Source organism: Oreochromis aureus, linkage group 11 (genome assembly GCF_013358895.1).
Source record: "Oreochromis aureus strain Israel breed Guangdong linkage group 11, ZZ_aureus, whole genome shotgun sequence".
NCBI classification, from domain to species: domain Eukaryota; kingdom Metazoa; phylum Chordata; class Actinopteri; order Cichliformes; family Cichlidae; genus Oreochromis; species Oreochromis aureus.
Window position 1 is genome coordinate 21,688,981 of NC_052952.1, and position 21,761 is coordinate 21,710,741.

The 21,761-nt window shown below is 43.0% G+C and overlaps 1 protein-coding gene across 1 annotated transcript; it reads right to left on the reverse strand.

The window, feature by feature from the left end:
* Positions 1–272: 272 nt before the first annotated feature.
* On the reverse strand, positions 273–21,550 carry lmtk3 (lemur tyrosine kinase 3). Its single transcript, XM_031734015.2, has 16 exons — positions 21,333–21,550; positions 18,954–19,087; positions 18,452–18,599; positions 17,091–17,164; positions 16,799–16,917; positions 15,015–15,102; positions 14,074–14,222; positions 13,902–13,986; positions 13,690–13,811; positions 12,595–12,744; positions 6,236–12,500; positions 5,982–6,145; positions 5,528–5,661; positions 4,834–5,168; positions 4,670–4,754; positions 273–1,695 (listed from the first exon to the last, which is right to left on the reverse strand). Exons 1-16 carry the CDS (start codon positions 21,421–21,423, stop codon positions 1,568–1,570), a joined length of 8,271 nt encoding a protein of 2,756 aa, XP_031589875.2. The 5' UTR covers positions 21,424–21,550; the 3' UTR covers positions 273–1,567.
* Between the last annotated feature and the right edge of the window lie 211 nt (positions 21,551–21,761).

Genomic DNA, 21,761 nt, shown 5'->3' on the forward strand with positions numbered 1-21,761 from the left:
ACAGACAGCTGGAGCAATCCATCTCATTTTCACTAACTGTGTCTGTGATGTCAGTGCCTTCTGAAGCATTGTTAATTGATTTATAATATATAACTTGCTCTTACAGCCCATACGTCTCTGAGTAAAATTTCTAGTATGTCAATAGTTTGTAACTTAGCCCTCATTGACAAACATGTATCTGGATATAAGTGCAGCTTTTCTTGGTCATGAATGAAGTAAAAGTAACAATTGAGCTTATTTATATGACGCAGTTCAAATAAGAGGTTCACATTTCATAGTTTTTATTTCCCCCTTGTTTATACATTGCCCCCTGAAAACCATTCTTTAAACAATACAAGTTTAAACCAACATTTAAACAGACTAAACAAATTGACTAGTTGGATCTCGACTGCATGATGGACTGTTATTAGTAGAAAATGGAATAAATTAACAGATACACAAACAAATGGGAGTTATTTACTAATGAAAGGCTTCGATTTTTCATGCTAAGCTACATTAACTGTCATTAATTAAGATAAAAGAATGACGAGACAGCTAAAAATTCATAGACATCGGAAAATAATGAAACATTACAGGACGTTGTTCCATACATATTGGCATATATTAACAAGTAAAATTATACAAAATACTTTTTTTTTTGTTTAGCAATTAAGACGTTTGGGAAAATATTTTGATTTATTTGTTATGAAGATCTTGGAGAAGTTATAGACCTAGATGCATTTCTGTCCCAAACAAATTATAGCTAAGTTCATATATGCAATTGCACCAAAGCAAATAAATACATAACTTAATAGATTAAATAAATAATTAAGATATTGCATGGAAACTGACTTTACATAAATTAAGTAAAATAACATAGAAATAAATATAGAAATTAAAGCTTTTCAGAAATAAAAGTAAAAATAAACTGCTTGTTTCATTTTTCGTGCAGTCTAAGAATACATCTAAAAGTAAACAGCTCTAAAATGATACTGTATACACTTGTATTATGATGTTTGTACAAATGCTGAGGAGTATTGTCAAATACAGGAGTCAAGCAATTTCTGTTTCAAACTGCTGCCTACAAGAACAACTGACTGACTGCAATGAAAAATGTCCTTAATAAAGAGAGGACCGGGATCCAAGCGTTTACATAGACAGACGAATGACTAAAGAAAGTGCATTCCCTGCACACCCAGGGAAAAACAGAACAAAGCAGAAAAAGAGAAGGTAAGCTGGTACACAGCAAGACTCCCACTGCATAGCTGTCGAATCTGTTTCAGATTTTACAAAGCTCCCGGCTCCTCTTCGCCTAGCATATGCTGCCTTTTCCAAAGATTTCTGCAGCCAAAGGCTATGAATAAACTCTGTAAACAGTGGCAGGCCGGAGCTCAGCAACCCCCAGTCGTACAAAATCCCGTCACTAGTAAAACCTGGAATGTTTCCAGCTTTTAGAATCGAAGTCTCTTCTTTCAGTTGCCTCTTCAATAAAAAAATATCCTCTGGGCAAATGGCTGGTTGTTGGGTTAATTCACGGGCCAGTCCGAGAGGGTTGAGCTCTAAAGTGTTTCCAGGATGATGTGCAACATCACACCAGGTGTGGGTCGTCAGCCGGGCTGACAGTGAAGCGCGATGAAGTCACTGAATTTGCCCCGACAGGTGACCTTGGTTTGACTGATAAATCCTCTTTCCTTTTCGATTCTTTGCTTTTTGGCCCTAAAAGAGACAAAAAAACAACATTAGCATCATGACTGTGCTGGTGTTAAAACCAGAACAAGTGCACCAGGCATAAATACTGAAGCCCAAATGAACAGGATGTTCCCGGGCAATAAGCGTGTGTTTGACTGTAAGGGGAAGTTTAAGGAAAGTCGTTTTATTGGAATTAAACCAAAACATTCACCCGGTTCACAATCAATCACTACTGAAACAATAAAGTTTTCTAATCGTTTGTTGGCTGCATTGCACAAACAAATCAGAATCCACTAAGAAGTCAAAGAACTGTCAAACTTGGAGGACTAGAACTACCTAATTCTGCCATAAAAAGCAATGAAAATATATAAAAGGATCAGTGTGTCATAGCACTGAGCATGTTATATCAGCATGATGGTTAATAGGCAGGCCCGGCCCTTCCAACAGGACCACTCCCTCCATCATCACAACGAATAAGATCATCATTATCATCATCATCTAACAGGATACCAGCGATATGAAGCATGTGTGACAAAGCGATGTTTCAAGCTACCACTTCGTTTATTCTAAAGAGGTGGTGCTGGTTGTCTACCAATCAAGGACCAATCCCTGGCTCGTCTTGTGCCATGTGTCAAAGCATCCCTGGACAAGACACTGAACCCTGAGTTGCCCCCAGTGCATTGATGTGAGTGTGTGAACGTATAAGGTATAAACAGGCTGTTTGAATGAGACTCGCTTTGAGTGCTCAGAATTGAGTAGAAGGTGCCAGAAGTACCAATCCATTTACCACGAAGTTCTTTCTTGGTCGTTTTGTGCATCAACATTGAGAATCTGATATTATCAATATCATTCAGTACATCAGGGCGAGCATTACCTGCTTGAAGGTAATGCTGAGAAAAAGTACCTGTAAAATTACCAGTGTGACCTTGAGCCGAAGCACAGTTTGGATGAAGGCCCATTAGGTGATCAGTGTAATTTTGATTAAATTCTGACCGATACTGTAGGAGGAGTAGGTCTTCTTATGAATTTTGATGATCAACCAATCTATTCATAGGAGAATGATGATCCATCTGTGACTGGGACACATGTTTACTCACTTATAAGATGCACAAGAAAAAAACCCAGTACCAAGCACAGGGGAGAAAATCAGCCGATAATCTAGATCTTAATAGATCTAGATTATCAGTCAACAACCACACTGAGGCGACGCAGACTTAGTTTAAAATAACTCAAAAGTAACACGGATTCCTCTTTCAAAACTTTGAAGTCTTGAAAGGCTTGAAAGATCATTAAGGAATCTAATTTTGCCTTTTCTGTATGTGACACAGCTCGAAAGCAAACTCTGAGCCCCAACTTTCATTAGTCTGTGAAAAAGGGTGTTGAGTGCATGAGATGGAGAGTGGAAAGTAGCGAGAGCAGCTGAAAATGTGCAGGGAAACATGACTCGGGCTTGCATTGTTGAGCGCGGGATTAACATCCCTGCTAAGTTCAACATGTCACAGCATCCCGGGGCATAATTATAGAAGATTAACTCTGGCTCCATATTTGCAGAGGAGAGAGCTGAACTGAGGTTTTCCATTTTAGCTGGGAATGTGCTAGTGGCTGTCACATTTTGTTACATCATTAGGCAGCTCAAGGAGGAGACTAACTGAATCCCTGTGTAAGAAGCAGCAGACATTGATGCACGTAGAGTCCAACAAGCCAGCAGTTATGGTAACAGCTGTGTGGTGCAGCGCTGCACTGAAAGCTAACATCAGCATCAGTTATTATTAGTTTTGTATTTTCTCATTCACTTTTATTTTATGTCGTTTAGAGTTTTTGTTTCAGTACAGATAATACAATATAAACATTTTTTGAAAGCAGCTTACCACCGGTCTTGTAAGCATCCAAAATCTTAATAAACATGTCCAAAAAAGCCTCACCAATAATAACGTAATAACAAACTTTGCCATATTAACAAATGCCAAAATTAAGACTATTTCCTCTATAATTTTTTTTTAATTTAGTTAGTTTTCCAAGTTCACAAAATTGTTTGAGTTAATTGGGTTTTTTCATATCTAGTTCCAGTTTTTATCTTTAGGTTTAGTTAGCTATAATAAATTTGACCAGCATAAGCAACAATCACCCTACAGAACAGCTGAGGCTGTTTTATAATTATTCAGTCATCAATTAATTAATTAATTAATTAATTAAAAGAAATAAACATTTTCTGGGAACACAAATGTCAGTATGAACAGAGGCTCACATTTACACTAACATTCAAAAAACTATTACTTCTTCCAGTGTTCCAGTACACTTTCCTAGGCTAAGTGGTCATATTAGACTTGGTTGTGTTTGGGAGGTGATTGATTCGCCTCTGAAGAAACTGACAAGCTCATATTATAAGTTGGCTCTGTGTTGAACATCTTTTATGTTTTTTACTGATTGGCTAGATGCTGCCAGCCAGCTAGATTAGAAAGCACTGCTTAGGCTACAGTGACACTAAGGAAAACAGCAGTTGCAAACTGCAGTGCAACCAAAATGACTGTCAGTATGTGCAGTCCATCCAAAATCTGCTTTTATATCTTTGAGCAACAACAGCTTGCACGTTTTGTTAAATTATGTGGGAAAACTTAATGTAAGGAAAACTTTGTCATTATAGCATTTGGGATCAGTGGCTGGTCAAAACAAGTTATAGCATAAAAAATGACTTATTTTTTTATACTTCATTTTGATATTAGAATCATCTTCTAGCCATGAATGTCCTATAACCCCTTTTACTGTCGTGTAAATCCCCAATAAACCTCAGATTTATTTAAGTACCATTTGCTCTGAATAATATCTCTGGATGTAAAGATGAGCTCCGATTAGGCTTCAAGTGTTGCTCCTCTGCTCTAATCGTCTTCTCAGAATTAGACCTGAGACACTTTGACCTACAGGACAACACTGCTACTGACACAACTTAAAATTGACCTTCTTTATTCTGCATCTCGTCATGACTGAAAGAAAATGATTAACTTACCATGCAAATCCAACTTGGTGCTTTTGATGGACACTGCAGTTGGAGTTGTGGGAGTTGAATTGCTCAACTCATTAGTTGGAGTTTCCTGTTGGGATGAAAGAAATAGTCAGGTTTATTCCAAAAGAACCCATCATTAAAAAAGTGAAAGAATAAAGGAGACGTACCTGATCAAAAAGATAGATTGTGACATCATCAAAAAAGGACACATTTCTTCCTCTGTCCTTCTCTCTGTCCATCGGCTCCTTGGGTGATTTCAGCAGACTGCGGAGCCCGACACGTTTGTCCACGTCCGTTTCTGTGACTACAATCACCCTCCGGGAACTTTCGTCCTCCTGCTCATCCTCCTCCTCCTCATCGGGGTCGCTCCCAGATGAAAGACCTCTTCGTCTTCCAATACGGTTTCCGATGGCCCCGTCTCCAAATCCTCCTTTTCCAGTAGGGGTGAGGGGAAGACTCAGGGCGAGAGGTGGGAGGGTGAGCGAGAGGCGAGCTAGCTTTGCTATGAAAGCGAGAGTAGAAAAGAAATGTTAGAAGCAAACCTATTCACAAATTTGATTACAAAAGCAATGAAGTAAATATCTGCCAAAGTTAAGACAAATATTCTATTTGAAGGAGAGAAAATTAAATTCTGTAAAATAAGACTGACGTATCACATCTAGATTTATTTAATCTGTCAATCTATTAGTCAGAAAATGCCCACAATTTTTCTCTTTCTCTTTCTTTTTGACTTGGGAGAAGGTTTGGATCTTTGGGGTTAAAAGAAAATTAAAAGAAAATTACGCTAAATGTTTATCAGAGATATCCCAGTATAATCAGGGATAATTATGAGTACTTGTAAAACGTGGAAGAAGGTGATACCTTTCATTGCTTGGTTTGCGGTAAGCTGAGGTAATGGGACCTCAGGTTGTTCGATCACAGTGAGCGGCTCAGCTTTAGGTTCATCAGACTCGATGGGGGGCTCAATGGCAGGGACAGCTTCCTGCTCCTCTTGACTGAAGGAAGGAAGGAAGGAAGAAAGGAAGGAAGGAAGGAAGGAAGGAAGGAAGGAAGAAAGAAAGAAAGAAAGAAAGAAATTGAAGGGAATATTTCACCAGAATATTAATAATAAAACAACAGTTCATCTTGTCACTTCCATCTAGTTGAATTAGATCTTGCTTTTGAATTTACTTGAACTGAAAACAGTAAAAATACAAAATAAATAATTCGAAATCTGTGTGAATATATTTTATTGGATCTACTTCCTCCAGAAATACAGGATGCATCAAAAAGAATAATCTGAAGTCAAAGTGTTTTAATTCTGCAGCATCCATACCTCTCGTCCTCTCTTTGTTCTTTCACAGTGACCAGATCACCACTGCTCCCTGTGACTTCTTCCCCCCATGTCCGGAGCATGACGGTGTCTTTAACAGTCGTCCCCCATAGCACATTTGTCTTCACATTTTCACTGAGTGAGAACTGCAGCCTCTCCTCACACACCTGGAGCAACAAAGCAAAGCAGTAAAGAGCACGAGCAAACTCAAGGAGCACTGCTCACATGTACAGTAAACCACAAGAAATCATGCTGACCTGCATCATGAGGCCGTTCTTGGTTGTCATCTTGGACAGAGACCGCTGGTCCTTGACATCAGAAATTTGACCCGGTGATCTCTGTCCGTCGCTCCTCTCGTCCTGAGGTGGCAGACTGTTCTGGGAATCCAGGATCATGGGTTGTACAGATTCCAACTTCTCAGAGTCATCAGACATCTCGTCCTCCTTTAAATCCACCCTGCTACCCTCGGGCATAGAGGAGTCGCATGTCTCGCTGACTGTATGACCGTCACCACTGCTAACTTTGTGATCAGGTGCTTTCTTTAAAGACTCCAGAAGCTCCAGGTTGCCCAAGAAAAGGTCCCCCAGAGTTTCCTCTTCATCGCCAGATATGTAGCACAGTTGTTCCAGTTTTTCAAAGTCCTCCAGAGGCTCCTCATCCAAGTCCTTCCACTCAGAAATCAACAGCTGTGGGAGGTTGTTCAGGGGACCATGAGATGCAGAAGGCATTATGGGGGATGATTTCTGGGGCAGGTTATTATGACCATCCTCGCTTTCTATGCTGGACGTCAGGTTGCTCTCATCGCTCAGTGTTATATGCACAGAGGGGAGGCTGAGATTGGTAGAGATCCCTTTACTTTGAGTTGTAGCAGGTGGCGATTCTTGCAGAGGTGTCTCTGAAACATCTGTGTTGTGTGCTGGGGAAATAAGCTGCTCTGTCTCAGTACTGGTAATAAAGTCTTCTAGATTAATGTGACTAATAAAGTCCTCTCCCTCTATGACGGATGGCGGTGGACTAGGAAAAGAGTCGTCTAAACTCTCCAGTTTATCATCTTGCATATCAAGGTCTATGCTCGGTGGAGGACTCGGAAAATCTACTGAGCTGAAATTGTCGACCTCTTGTGGATATGACTGATCTATCTCTTCCTTTGCATCAAGGTCACTGGTATTAGCTGGCAGGGGCACATCTCTGTAATCCTCTTCCACTTTTATAATGTTTATTCCTTCTTCTATGTATTGCCTAGCAAGCCACGGTCTCGATTCTGCTTCCGAATTGAAGCCCGATTCAACATTTTCCAGTTGTGAAAAGTTCACATGAGGAGCTTCGGCGATGCAGATGGTTACATCTGAGCTTTTGGTTTCCAAAGTGTGGTTTAAACAGTTTTCTAAATTGGAGCCTGCCTCTCTGTCAGCATGCACAGCTGATGTCGCCTCCTCCACTCTGTTGCAGAGTTCATTCTGAGGCCATCTGTTAAAATCTTGATTCTGTGCTGTCTCTGTGGAGTCTAGCCGACCTTCCCTGTCCCTGGCTGCCTCTGTGCATGATGCATTCTGCCTCTGTCCTTCCTCCAAGGTCTCTTCCTCTGGTATTTCTATATTCTCTACTTCCACATGCAAAATGTCACTTTCTATGTCTTTCTTAATGCTGTCAATTTCCCCCAGGTTCTCAATGTTTTCCTCTTGCTGTATGTCTGCTACCGTCTGTTGGCTTTCTCTGTCTTTTGTGTCCCACATTTCCTTAATGCAAAGATTGCCGCTTAGCCCTTGGGTTTCATTGTTCCAGATTTCCTCACAGCCCTCCAAGACAGCAGGGTGAGGTTCACTTCCTGCCAGTTCATCATTTTCTTCGGTCTCCCAATATTCCTGACCTACAACAAGCCTCTCGCCCACCTCCCACGCCTTATTCCCAAACCCGGAGAAAAATTCAGATCTCAAGTCTGCTCCCTGACACCTCTTCTCCGGGGAGGCCCACTGGTCATTCTCATCTGGCCACAAGCGCAAGTCCCTTAGTTCTGAAAAGCGGTAGCAGTCAAACTCGTCCCTAAGCGCCCCAGATCCTGGTCTGTCTTCATCCTCCTCCAGAGCACTCCATAACTCTTTAGCTGTCGCATTTAGACCCTCGCAGGAGTTGTTATCCACATCGTTAGCAGAGTCCATGCCACTTGCTGCTCCCCTGAGTGGTGGCTTCTCCTTCACAGCGATACTCAGCTCTGCAGCAGCCTTCTGTTCCTCTGGCTCTGCTGTGACCTCGCTCTCCTCCTCGCCATCTGAGTAGCGAAGGTTTCTCAAGCCCAGCTCATTGTGGTCCACACAGGGCCTCTCTCCACATTTCTCAGGCTCTTCTGCAGCCTGCTCACCCCAAAGACACGTCGGACTGCTCGCTTTTGCATCAGCAGCCTTCCCATCGTCATTTGGCAGGTTTTCATCTCCAAGTATAACGCTGTTCGTTTGAATATCACAAAGTTTAGGTAATCTGGACTCTGTGCTGTCAACTTGGGATGGTGCTTCAGATTCCACAGCTTCATTCCCAGACTTGGGAGAACTGAGATGACTGAGATCGTTATCTGTCTCTGTAACATTTTTATAATCTTTGTTGTTCGGTCCAAACATGCAACTCTTTGAGTGGCTGCCAGATTTATACTCAATCAAGCTATTTGTCTCAGTGGGACTCTTGGAATATAGATTTAAGTCACTCTCTTCAGAGTCCTGGTATTTGCAGTCTGCTATCTGAGAAATTATGCCATCTGTGTAATGGCTGTCTATCATGTACCCACTGCTGTGTGAGAGCCCTTTAAGTGGCTCATCATCTAATTTTGAAAACAACTTATCAATTAAGTCCACGCAGTCCTTGTTCTGTGGATCATCGCACAGCAGAGTTGACTTTTTGCTCTCGTTATGGAAAATGCCAGAATCATCTCTCTGAGCAGATCCCAGCGCTTTGTTTAGAATATCTTTGTCATTTCCTAAATTAGGGATCAGGTCATTTTCAGGATACAGTACACCCTTCTCTTCACAACTCTCAATAGTCCTCCCTTCTCCAGTTTCTGTTGTCCTATCTGACATGTGGGAACTATTTCTTAATGGACTCTTTTCTCCAGTCTCGCCCTCCTCTTCGGTTTTCTCCTCTATCCCTGTCAGTATTCCCCGATCACCTCCTCTCCCGCTGCCAGGCCTGGAGGCAACAAGTCCATCGCTGCTCCTTCTGTTCATCCCGTCACCCTCCCAGTCGCTGTCTGAGAAATATGCAGAGTCTCGATGTGGTGTTTCATTTCCCAGAGCCCGCCATCCGCCGCTTCCCACTCCTCCTCCACCTCCTCCGCCACCTCCCGTCCATGAGTCACTAGGCGTGAGGCAGTCGGCCGAGCTGGAAGTCAAAGGTGACAGGACTGAGTCGGTGGGGGTGACGAGTGAAAAATCGGAGGAAGGGTCCCAGTCTGGCGTGGTAGGAGTGGGTGCGGGAGTGAGCACCTTCTGGGCAGTGTGACCCTCGTCTTTGTGCTGAAGTGAATTTTCCGTTTCCGTTTCTGCAAAACTTTCATTAACAAGAGAACCCAAGTTTTTAGAGTTCTCCAAATCAGCTGTTTTCTCAGGATCATGAGATGTGCTATCAGTCTTTCCGTCTGTTTGATCCCCCCTCAAAGGACTGTGGGTCTGTAGGTCATCTTCTGTTATCTCGCCATTGCTTATAACAGCTTCATTTGTAGTGAGTGATTGGCTCTCACGCAGGTTCACAGTGTTGACTTCCTGAACGTTCTCTGTGGATTCAGTGGGAAAGTGGTCTGGCAGATCTGTTTGCTCTCCTCTGGCAGGTAAGGCAGGGCCATCCGAACACTCCTCCTCTTCTCTCTGAGACACGGGTGTTTGGTTATGTAGTAAACCATTTTTGGGCATGATTTCAGAAAACACAAACTCACCGGACTGGCAGTGGTCAGCATTATTTACTTGGCTGTCCGGTTTGTTTGATCCAATGTGAAGAATGGGGATGTCAGGTTTCAAGGAAACTTTGATCTCACTCTTCTTAGCACGCTTGGTCACTTGGGCATAGATGGCTTCAGTCTGTGTATCATCTTTGCCCTTGTTGGCTGCTCGTATGGAGCTTTCTGACTGGAATCTGATGGTCTGAGCTGAGTTTGGGTCAATGCAGATGGACTCATATTCAGGGGACACTGGAGTAGGGGAGTAAGATGAATCTGCTTCCTTCCTATGTGCAGCTGCATTTTGTCTCGATATGATTTCGGTCAGAAAGGTTTCTGCTGATTGGATCTCTTTCAGGAACTCCTCTCTGGTGATTTCAGTTCTCCGGGGCTCCTTCTCGGTAAAATGTATTTCAGAATCGTGCTTTTCCGTTGTGATCTCAGACAGGAGAGAGCGGGATCTCCGTATGCCTTTGGAGTAGGCTTCCTCCGCCTCAGTGTATGAGGGGAGGCCTGGAGCGCAGACATAGGGCCTCAGTCTGGATCCTGCAGGATAGAGGTATTTTACTGGATCGTTTTCTGGTAGGCCTTCTATGTCCGCCTCCATATTTCCTGTGTCAATCTCTGTGAGAAAAAGATCCCTCTGGAATGACTCTTTAGTGACAGCATCGTCCTCCTCAGCTTCTGCACTGCTGACATGTTTCTCTGGTCCCCATGACTGTCCTGCTGATCCCAGCTCTGTGATCAGCGACTGGGAGCGGCGCATGCCTCTGTTGGGCAGCAGAAAGTTCCCCCATCTCTCTCCTTCTCTTTTCTCCTCCTTCTCCGCTGCATATGAGCCCTCTGACCTGGACTCACTCAACTCTGTCACACTAGATATCTCCGTCAGAAACAGATGCATGGGGGATTTCTTGGCTGCAGCGACACGTTCTGCCTGCTGCTCAGCATCTTCCTTCCAAATTGCAGGAAGGATGGTGTCAAGGCGTGACTGAGTCCTCTTCATTCCCCTGGAGAAGAGCACTGTAGTGACAGGGTCTGCGTCTTCAGATAGACTGGAATGAGTGACAGTCGTCCCACAGCCAGGTCTCTCGGGGGACATGAAAGGAGAGTCGTCTTCATCTGAGTAAGTCGGACTCGATGAAGACTGTCTGTCAATTTGGGGGTTTGTGAGCTGAGGGCGGGGTAGATTTCGATAAATAGGGCGCAAAGGGTTTTCTCGACGTACGGGAGAGTCAAAGTCTTTTGCACGCGAGTGGGAAGTCTCCTTATAAGTGTGCAGCGCGCTCTCTCTATCGGACAAATCACAGGTTAGCGGGTCTCTGTTGGATCTCTGCATCTGGGGCTTATTATATCTCGAGTGAATGTCCCCTGTGTTGTAGATGGGGCAATTCCTTTGTGGTTTGGAGTGGGGAGGAAGAGGAGGAGGACACATTTGAGGAGGTTGAGGGTAAATTGGATGGCTCGATGGGGGAAGCGAGGGCGATAGGGACGGGGAGGGGGGAAGAGTCTGTCGGGCTCGATGAAGCCCGAGGTGATCAAAGGTAGATGGTGGGCAGGTGCTTATGTGATGGGGGTCTGTCTCAATTTTTCCGCTGATAGTGTAGTGGGGCAGTCCTCTATATACGAGCGGTGGGGCGGGAAGAGGGCGCGAGTGAAGAGGATTGACTGATGACATGGACATAGAACGAGGCTTGGGAGGGAGGATGGGAGCTTGAGAGCTTGTGGATGATTTTTTATCTGCCTCACTGCTCTTTTTCTTCTCCACTTCATCATCATCACCTAAATCAACTATGGAGAAGTCAGTCACTCTGCTCGAAGTATCTCTGAATTCAGCCACGCCTGTGTTGGGCAACTGGACTTGAACCTCGCTTGATCGGATGGTCTGGATGCCCTTTCCGCACTTGTCAGATGAACAATAAGGGACTCGCTCTTTGCCCAGCATCCCGCTGCGGATCTCCATGAGCTCCATGTCTCCAGGACAATCTGACCGGAAAGAGGAATGCACCTTCCCTTTGAGAGACGGCGACTTGTCTTGGGGAGTGTGCTCCTCTAGTCTGATGTAGTACTCGCTGGCGAGGGATGGGCTACGGGCGCTTATCACTGGGACAACAGTAGGAGTGTCCAAAGACTGTCTGTGGTTATTGTTCACAGTTGGGATTGGCTGAGGAGGAGGAAGAGGTTTGTAGCCTCGTCTGGCATGAGCCTTCTCCCAGAAATACTCAAAGTTTAAGCCTTTGCTAGTTTCGGTGACTGTCAGGATGTCATCCAGTTCAGAGGTGGATGGGGTAATACAGTTCCCCACAGGGTCCAATAAAGGGTAGGAGTTGTCTCTGTCTTCCCTGGCGTAATCCCTCTCCCTTTGGCGCTCGTTTGCTGCAGTCTGAAAGGCAGGTGGACGGAGTAAGTCCCAGCGTCTTTCAAATGACTCCTCACTCTCCCCTCTCCTTCCTCTTCCCTCCTCATACTCCTCGTCCTCTTCATCCTCTTCCCCAACACTCCCCCTTGCTATTCCTCGCTCAGCAGCCAAGAGGGAGGAGAGAAGGAGGAATATCTCAGCCACTGAAGGGCGCTGTGACGGAGGTAGCCAGCAGGACTGCATGATCTCATACCTGCAGACAAGGGAGAAAAACAAGAGGATCTAAGTTTGGAGAGACACCGTTTGTGTTCGGATCAATGCAGTCTAATTAGTGGATAAGTACTGACCAGTAGTCTGCATGGGAGAGCTTCAGTCTAGGCTGGGCAAGCGTGATCTGTCGCTCCCTAATGACAAAGGTCAGCACCTCTTCATCGCTCAGGTGTCTGTGGGGCTGAGAGCCGAACTCAAACAGCTCCCATATCACCACCCCCAAAGACCTGGGAGGAAAAAATAAGTTGAAGAAGTGAAAAGGGGTGAATCTTCAAAAAAACCCTCTGAGGTTTGTTATTATATAACGCTTTTACTCCAACACCTTAATTGCTGTGGGTGTTGGAGTAAAAGCATTTACTCCAACACCCACAGAGGTTTGACTTTCTAACTGAGGAGAGAAACAACTGTTATGTGAGTTGTTTTGTTCCATTTTTTAAGGAAAACTATGTTTTTCAGAAAGAATAAAGAAGAATAAATACTCTTAGGTATTTTTGTTCCACTCGTGTGTTTTGTTAGGAGGTTGTTTTCTGGTTGGTTGGTTTAAAAAAAAGCACTTGAAAGGGAAGGTTGTAATATTAGAGCTTAAAGGATTTGCTCTCATTTCTTCAGCACTCCTTCTGGCATTACTGGGGTGGCTACAGCTTTAAGACTGCAGACAAACTGAGCCGGACTCTACTCCAGCAAATGTGAGATCATACTGCTCTTTAGTTTGGTGTTTCCACAAATCATAACACAAACAGCAGTTTTATGTAGGAACTACTTTCTTTTATGGATCCACAACAAGCTGCATTTGTATCATACTGTAATATAACTGAGACTGTAGAAAGAGCATTTCAGGCTATGTTCACATAGCCGACTGTCCACGCATTCAGTCCTCAGAACATTTAATCTCTGCACAGCTGTTAGGAGAAATTAGATTTTCTTTGTTGTCCATCCAGAGAGCATCATTTACTTAAGTTGCTTTTAATCTGTGCTGTCGGGATTTAACCTGAGCAACGCTGATTAAAGGAATGAATGGTGGTAGGAAAAGACTTAAGAGTAGCTTAAAAATTGGACCCCAGATAAAAAACCTTTGTGTTTTCATCAGTATTTTATCACCAGCCTTATCGGCTTAGCCCATTAATTCAGATCTGTTGCCAGCAGTGTTAACACAGAGCAGCTTTAAAACATACCACACATTGCTGGTCTTGGTTTGGTCCGTAACAATGAGAGATCCTCTGTACTCCTCCAGCAGCTCGGGAGCAATCCAGCGCAGAGGGATCCATAGTTTGTCTGGAGTTAGGTAATAGTCCTCCTTCATAAAGACATGCCACAGAAATTATTATGGATTTGACTGAATTGATTTTGGATTTCTTTTTGCAGAGGAAAAAAAAATCAGAGTTACCTTATAATGGTTATGTGAGAGGCCATAGTCCCCTATCCTGACAGTGAGGTCTGAGGTCAGAAGGCAGTTTCTTAAAGCCAGATCACTGCAAGGAGAAAACAAGCAGCTACCCTCAGCAGAGATCCTCACGTTTGGAGGCGTGGCAACAGGGGAAGTGAAAGCGACAACTGACCTGTGGATGTAGTTGTTTTCGTGAAGATGGAGCAGACCTGAGGTGATCTCAAAAGCCATTCTCTGAAGGGTCAAGAGGTCCCGGGTCGGCAGGTCTGGAGTCATCCCATCTGACTTACGCTGGGCTCGCAGATACCGCTTCAAGTCACCCTACGTTGTACATCACAACAAAAATATAAACAGTGGATCGAAAATAATGGCTGAGTGGAGTACATAAAAAGTGTTCTTCCTTCTCCTGGACCATCATATAGGCAAAGAGGATATTTTTTACTTCTGCAGCAAATACACCCCCCCCCCCTCCCCCCTCCCCTTTTTCTTTTAGGTGTTTTACATCACAGCGCCTCAAAAGCAGCAAGGGAATTAGTAATGAGCTGGCAGCCTTTGTATTAGTCATTTGTACTCCTGGAAAAGCAAGGAAATAAAATGAGGACAACATAAAGGGATGAAAAATATCTGCAAGGAAAGGACAATAGGAGACTTTATCAAAGAGGGTAACTGCAGTCAGTGAGGACTCCAGTGCTATTTGGCTCCTCTCACTGTGTTGCTGTAATTGATCTGCTTGTGTCTTTGTTTGGCCTGGAAGTCCGCTCATATGGTTTTCTTAATCAGCTGGTGATTAAACCGCCCGAGAGAAGGAAAACAAGCTGATTGTATCGGCGCAAAACAGATTTTAGTGACAGCGGAGCATCGATAACTGTTAAAAACAATTTTGCCTCAAATTATATGAAATTAAAATAAGATGTAAAGATCTTATCGACTGTGATTTCTCATGTGTTGTCTCACTGACATCACCGATATACCATAACCAATTTGTGCACAAATAAACCCCAAACATAACACAACAAAAACATTGCACGCTATACTAAACTAAAAATATGCACCTCTCATTTGTGTGATTCCTATTATTAGTTCATCCGCCTCCTTTTATGTTCAGTTACTTACCAGCTGACAGAACTCCATAACCAGGAGGAAGGGGATGCTCTCACTGCACTGCCCTAAACACTGAAGGATGTTGGGATGTTTAAGGCTCCTGAATGGAAACATAAGAGGGACACAGGAAAAGACAGAAGATAGATAAATGTTTATACGCTGCCTTTAAATGCTTAACAGTGGGACTTAAAGTGAGCAAACCTTAGCTAGATGATCCTGAACACTGGAATTCAGTTCCATCTCAGACCACACAGGCTAATCAGGGCTGTCACCATTATCTACTTACATTTCTTTAAGTGACTAAAAATCTTCACATTAAATATATGAATAGTTTTATTAGTAAAATAAATCTTTTGTTCTTTTTATCACATGAATTATAAATTATTCACATCACAAATGCAAACAATGCAGAGCTAGCAGACAGACCTTAGTGAATCTGAGTATATATGCTAAAGCTGTAAGTGCACCCTTAAAAACTCAGTAGTAACACACCAATCACAGCACAAACCGATCTACAGAGCCAGACACTCACATACAAACCAATGAATCCCCAATCATTCAAGCCAAAATATCACAAAACTGCACAAACACACTGAAACCGAACGTAAAGTCACATAACAAAAGACATGACTTTCACCTAAACACAGCCCATGATTCAGCAGGCTGTAGAACCACCTTTAGCAGCATCGACTTGAAGCAGTTTAACTTTCTGTATGACTTTATCCATCTCTCACATTGTTGTTGAGGAATTATGACCCACGTTTCTTTGCAACACTGCTTCAGCTCACTGAGTTGCATTTCAGATTTGACTTTGATTGCAACACTGACTCTTTTCTTTCTCAGATTTGCTCCTGTGCTTGGCATCAATGCACAATTTGGGCCAAGCTTTAGCTGACAGATGGCCTCACATTTGACTCTACAGTGTTTTAGTATACAGAGTTCATAGTTGACTCAATGTGTGCAAGGTAAATGGTATGGCCTGTATTTATATAGTGCTTTAACAGTCCCTAAAGACCCCAAAGCGCTTTACATATCCAGTCATCCACCCATTCACACACACATTCACACACTGGTGCCTAAATTATTACCAATCCACCACCGTGCTTGACAGTTGGTATGAGGTGTTTGTGCTGATATGCTGCGTTTAGTTTTCTTGAAATGTGGCGCTGTACATTATTCCAAGCATCTTTACTTTGGTCTTGACTACCCAAAGGACATATTTCCAGAGATCTTGTGGTTTTTTCAGATGCAATTTGCAACTTTTTAGAGAGAAGATGCTTTCTTCTGGCAATCCTTCCAAACAAGCCATAGTTTTTAAGCCTTTTTCTAATTGTACTGCCATGACCTTTAACTTCAACTGTCATGAAAATGCTAAGTGAGCCCTATAAAGACTGAGATGTAACCTTGTCAGACCAAGGTCTAACCAAGGTCAGACCTTTCAGAATGTAGCACTGCGTTAACACACAACTGAATGCTCTAAACCAGCAAACCACCAAAACCTTTGATTTTATAGAGTTCCTCACACTTGCTGATGATCAGTTAATCAAGCAGCACCGGGCTACTTCTTAAGTCAAATGGAAACAGTAGTGTTGCACTTAAGTTTTCACAGGAGTCTGTGTAGTCCTGAATCCTGGCAAGTATAAGAGTCACACCTGATTCGATATATCGGTGCTCCTACATTTATTATTTCTCCATACCTGCCTCTTGTGGCTCCAGTGGTTACTGTTATGCAAATTTTACAGAATCTCACTCTAAGGCTGCAATATGGCTACCAACATTTAAGCAGTTTCTCCCACCTGTATGGCTCAGACTCAGCCAAGAACTTCCTCTGCTCCAGAGGGCTGGCACTGACACGCAGCTCCTTCACCACAGCCTGCGAGGAGCTGCAGTCACACAGCACTTCAGCCAGAATCACCTAGAAGAGATCGATGGACAATAACATGGAAAATTCCCACAGGAAGAGACGGGTACTAAAAGAACTACTTTGAGTTAGCATCTGTAATCTGTTTGTTAGACAGAATTAAAGCAGGGAATGCTGTATTAAAGACAATCAATGATTTGGGATGGTTATATTTCAGGTTTCCCTACCTTTCCAAACCAGCCATTTCCTATCTCCTGGAGATAGTTTAAAGCGTGTCTTTTGAAGCACTGAGATTTGGGATCTACAAAAAAACAGAAATAAAAAAAGATTAGGGTCACACAGACGTCAACAGTTGATGTTCTTTCAGATGTAAAATTTATTAACAGAACAAAAACACTCAGATTCTGCCCTGTAGCAACACATAAATATGACATATCCACTCCAAACATGTTTTAAACATACATGAAATCATATAAAAATTTATCTAGCTGGAAAATTCAGAGTCACGGACAAAATTTTAACTCACTGAGAAATCTACTCTCGCTGTATTTTTCCCTGGTTTTCCATGTTGTGTTTTCCTGCTGTGCATGTGCAATCTGAACCGCGATGATCTATGAACATAATCTTCCGCCACTTTGATAATCAGTTGACTGCTTAAGCTGTTATTCCAGGTCAAAACTTCTCTCATTCCAGCTTCTCAAATGTGAGGATTTGTTCCTTCTCATTGTTTTACAGCAAAATGAATAATTTCAGGTTTTGGAGTGTTGATAAAGCAAAATCACAAATTTCACAACATCACCGTAAGAAACTATAACAAATTTTTGTTCAGTTTTTTTTCTTGTGATTTTATAGAAACTTAATCAATAATGAAAACAATCATCAGCTCATGCCATGGTGCAGAGAGAGTTCCATGTTTCCACAATAAACTCGAGTATTGTTCATGCTCATATTTTCAGTTTAAACATCCAATTCAAGAAAGCTTGTGCAAAGGAAGTCAGAGTCTCTCATTATAATGTTGAATTTGCATGGTCTCCCTGTGCCTGTGAGGGTTTCCTCCAGCTACTCTGGCATCCTTCCACAGTCCACAGTTAGGTTAATTGATGATTTTTTTTAAAAGTCCAAAGGTGTGAGTGTAAGGTAGATAAAGCTCTTACATGCATAGAATAGCAGTGTGTGCACTGTGAGTGTGGCCTGCAGTGTAAAGTGCTGTGAACGGTCGATGAGACCACTAAATAGCAAAACTAATGACACTTTACTGTTCAGTTTGAATACGTTTGCAGCTTATATTGCAGTGCTATATAAATAAAACTGAATTGAACCAAATACATAAACTCCACACATCCCTGCCTGTGTCCTGATTACAGCCCTGATGCAAAATTGTCACAAATCATAGTTTCCACTTCAGTGAGGTTCAGTAGGGAGTCCAATCCTTCTGGTTGTGCACTCAGTTTGAGACCTTTAGTGGATCCGCATCAGTGATTCAGGCAACAGATCCTGAGGGAGTTTAGTGCAGGATTTCATCTTTATTTTGAGAGGTAGGAAGCTCAAAAAGAGTTTGAGCAACGTGAGAGGCACTTTAGGTTTTTACCTGCTCCATCCTGCAGGGAGGGGCAGCTGGGGCGGTCTCTGACTGGCAAGGTGTAGACCTCAGGGAGGGAGGGACATGACGACAGGCTGTCCTCCTGGATGGGACTGGAGCCTCCAGAGCACTCCTCCCCGTCCGCGTTGTCAAACTCCTGGTTGAACCACAGCAGCACATAAAAGAAAATCACTACGCTGTAATAACTATAAATATAAAATAAAACGTATTATTCCACTTAATAATAAAGCTGAGTTTAGCAGTAACTACCAAGGACAGACAATGAAAAATCGATAATTCTGAACAAATGGTACTCTGTCTGCAAGCTGAACAAAAACACTAAGTCAAAAATAGACTGAGAGATGATTATTGACCACTTCTGTTTCATTAAGTTGGAGTTACTGACTGTTCACACTTCCAAAACAAATACTTATATGCATTAAAAAACAAACAAAAGAAACAAAAGAAAGCAGAGGGAGGTGAATAGATCTCTTACATGTTGAAGACTTACATTGAACCCCACTCCTCCTCTCTTACAGCACAGGCAGGTGAGGAGCAGCAGAACAAAAGAGACAAGCCCCGAGCAAGAGATGAGGATGACGACGTAGGGTGGAGGAGAGAGGGATGCAGCCCTGGACTGAGAAACTGAGAGGACGACAGGAAGAAAAATACAACGGAGGAAAGGTTTAATGTAGAAATTCAGGGGATTTGTGCTTCTACAAGGGGAACAATGCTAGGTCTGAGTCAGTGAGAAAGAAAAAAAAAAGAGAGAGACTTCACTGAAGCAGAAAAGTGTGAAATCTTGTTACATAGGTGTTGTGTTTAGCAGAAAAACCATTGGAGCGTTTTCTTAGAAGCAGGCCTGAGACACAGTGGAGAACCCCAATGGACGGTTTGCATCAGGGAGTTGGGAGAAATAAGCAGGAAAACAAACTAAGTTGAAGATTAAAGAACACATTGTCTAAGTCAGTAAAACGAAAATAGAGACTGGAATTAAAGTTTGGGAGAGTATACCATTCCAGTAAGGAGAAAAGCATGGGGGGAAGGGGGAAAATATCAGAAATGGCATTCCAGTCAGGAAACACAGTTAAGAAGCAGGGGAGGTGGGTGGCTGGAGTTGTCATTTAGGTAAAAAAAAAAAAGGAGCGCTAACTCGGGAAGGGATCGGAAATTGGAGAAGAATTACTCAAATCAGGAAGGTTTACTACTCAGGTGAGAGAGGGAGGGGTCGGGACATTTGATTTTTGTACCTCAATGTAGTCGAGTGTGGGAAGTGAACCATCTGTAGAAAAGAAAAGGGGCAGGGCAGCGTGGTTAAATACCCTTCAGGTATTGTTTATAGGTTTCATTTCACTTCTGCAGCCAAAACATTTTATTACCATTGACAGATGACAAAAAAAGAGGAACAATGACACCTTCAAACAGTCACGAGGTGTCAAACTCGTGCTTAAACTGTACATAAAAAGTGAAACCATTAATAATTAAATGGCATCTTTTCTGTGTAAATAAGGCAGTCAAACGCAGATATACAACCTCATATGATCATAAGAAAAAATTAAGAGACATAATACAAAATATAATAGGGGAAAGGAGGCGCATATAAACCTTGATATTGTAACTATAACTGGCAGATAAATTGCTGTTTTTTTTATATGTGCAGTCTGAAGATATCACAGTGTGATTGTCTGTGTCCCTCATAAAAATCCCAAAGTACATTCCTCAACATGGTCATGATATTGTAAACACTGCATGCATAAATGTTAAAGTACATTTAATAATTGAACAGCTTGATAAATATTGTAAGAACAGGATCAACACTCGACAAAAAAACTAAAAAAAAAAATTTTAAATCTAGGAAATGAAGTAATATTTTGTTTCTGTGACTTCTACACAGCACCTAATGTTGACTTTTATTAACTTTTATTTTATTTATTTTATTTTTTTGTGCTCAACATAAAGTTGCAACATAGTGCACAAGCAGCCAGAGAAAAGGTAAGTGAAGATGTGCTCAGCATATAAAACCAGCTCTGTAATGAAGTGAAAGCTGCTGTGGCCCAATCTGTGGCTAATAAAAGAAAACTGTCACTCTGGATTGCGCCAAACTGATAATCCAAAAAAAGAGAAAGATAGCTAATTATTGGTCATAAATGCCTCAAATCATATCTGCAGAGCAGTGGAGCATTGTAAAGACTGAATGACCCTCTCAGTGCCAACCCCTTAAAAACATGCACCAGCAGCACAAGTAGTGGCACCAATCCTGATGCACAATTCCTGAGCAGTGCTATTCTTTCATCTTTCCCTAGACAGATGTCCAGACAGACACTGCATATAAATAGGAACCCAGCACAGGGCCTTTTCCACCAGCCTCTGTGCCAACAGCTTCTATCAAAACAATACACCACAATACAATGACTGCACACATTACACAAACACAACAGTCTGCCAGCTCTCAGGGAACAAGGCATATTCAAATTTACGGAAAAAAATAAAGATGCCAGCAGTGGTTATTGGGCTAAATAGTCTCAAGAGCCAAGTGGAGGCTATTTTTAGACTAAATATCCAGCACTGACCGACGATTTTAGCCCTGCTGTGCATACAGTACATGTTGTTTTTAAAAAGGCATGGATGTGAGGCCCGAAATATTTTCATCATTGCATGCAAATACGGTACCCAACCCATCACCCAGCCAGCCTCCCTCTTGTTGTGATTAGGTCAGCCAGCACTAATAATTCGCATTATGTCTCAGCCTAACTGGCTGATAATGCAATATTCACCTCAGTGTGCAGAGGCCTTTTCATAAATGACTATACCCCCCCCCCCAAATCCTCTCCTCCTTTCTCCAGCATCCCTGACAGCTTTTCAAACCTCCTCCTTCTTCGACTCCGCTCACCTTCCCTCTGCGGTGCTCCGAGTGCTCTCTCCGGGCTGAAGTACGACATGATCCCCGCCAGCGCTACCATCACCCAGCAGTGTGGCCGCATCGTTGCCGCGTCCGCAGCAACAACAACAACAGCATCCGAGCGCCGCTGCCGACTGTCAGCGTCGGTGTCCTCCTCTCTCCCGTCCCCCCGCCACGGTCTGTGCCGTCTCCGGGCTCACGCTGTCTCCGTCTCCCCCTCCTCCTCTCCGCTTTTCTCCTAATAATAAAGAGCGTCTCCTTGCCTTCCTTGTTGTGCTCTCCCCCCTCCCCCTCCTCTTCCCCTCCGCTCTAATCCGCAATTAAACACGGTGTGTGAGATGCTCTATTGTGCATCCTCAGGCCGCCGCTCGCTGCGCATCCATTTCTGCTCTGCCTCGGTCACAAGCACCGCTGAAAACA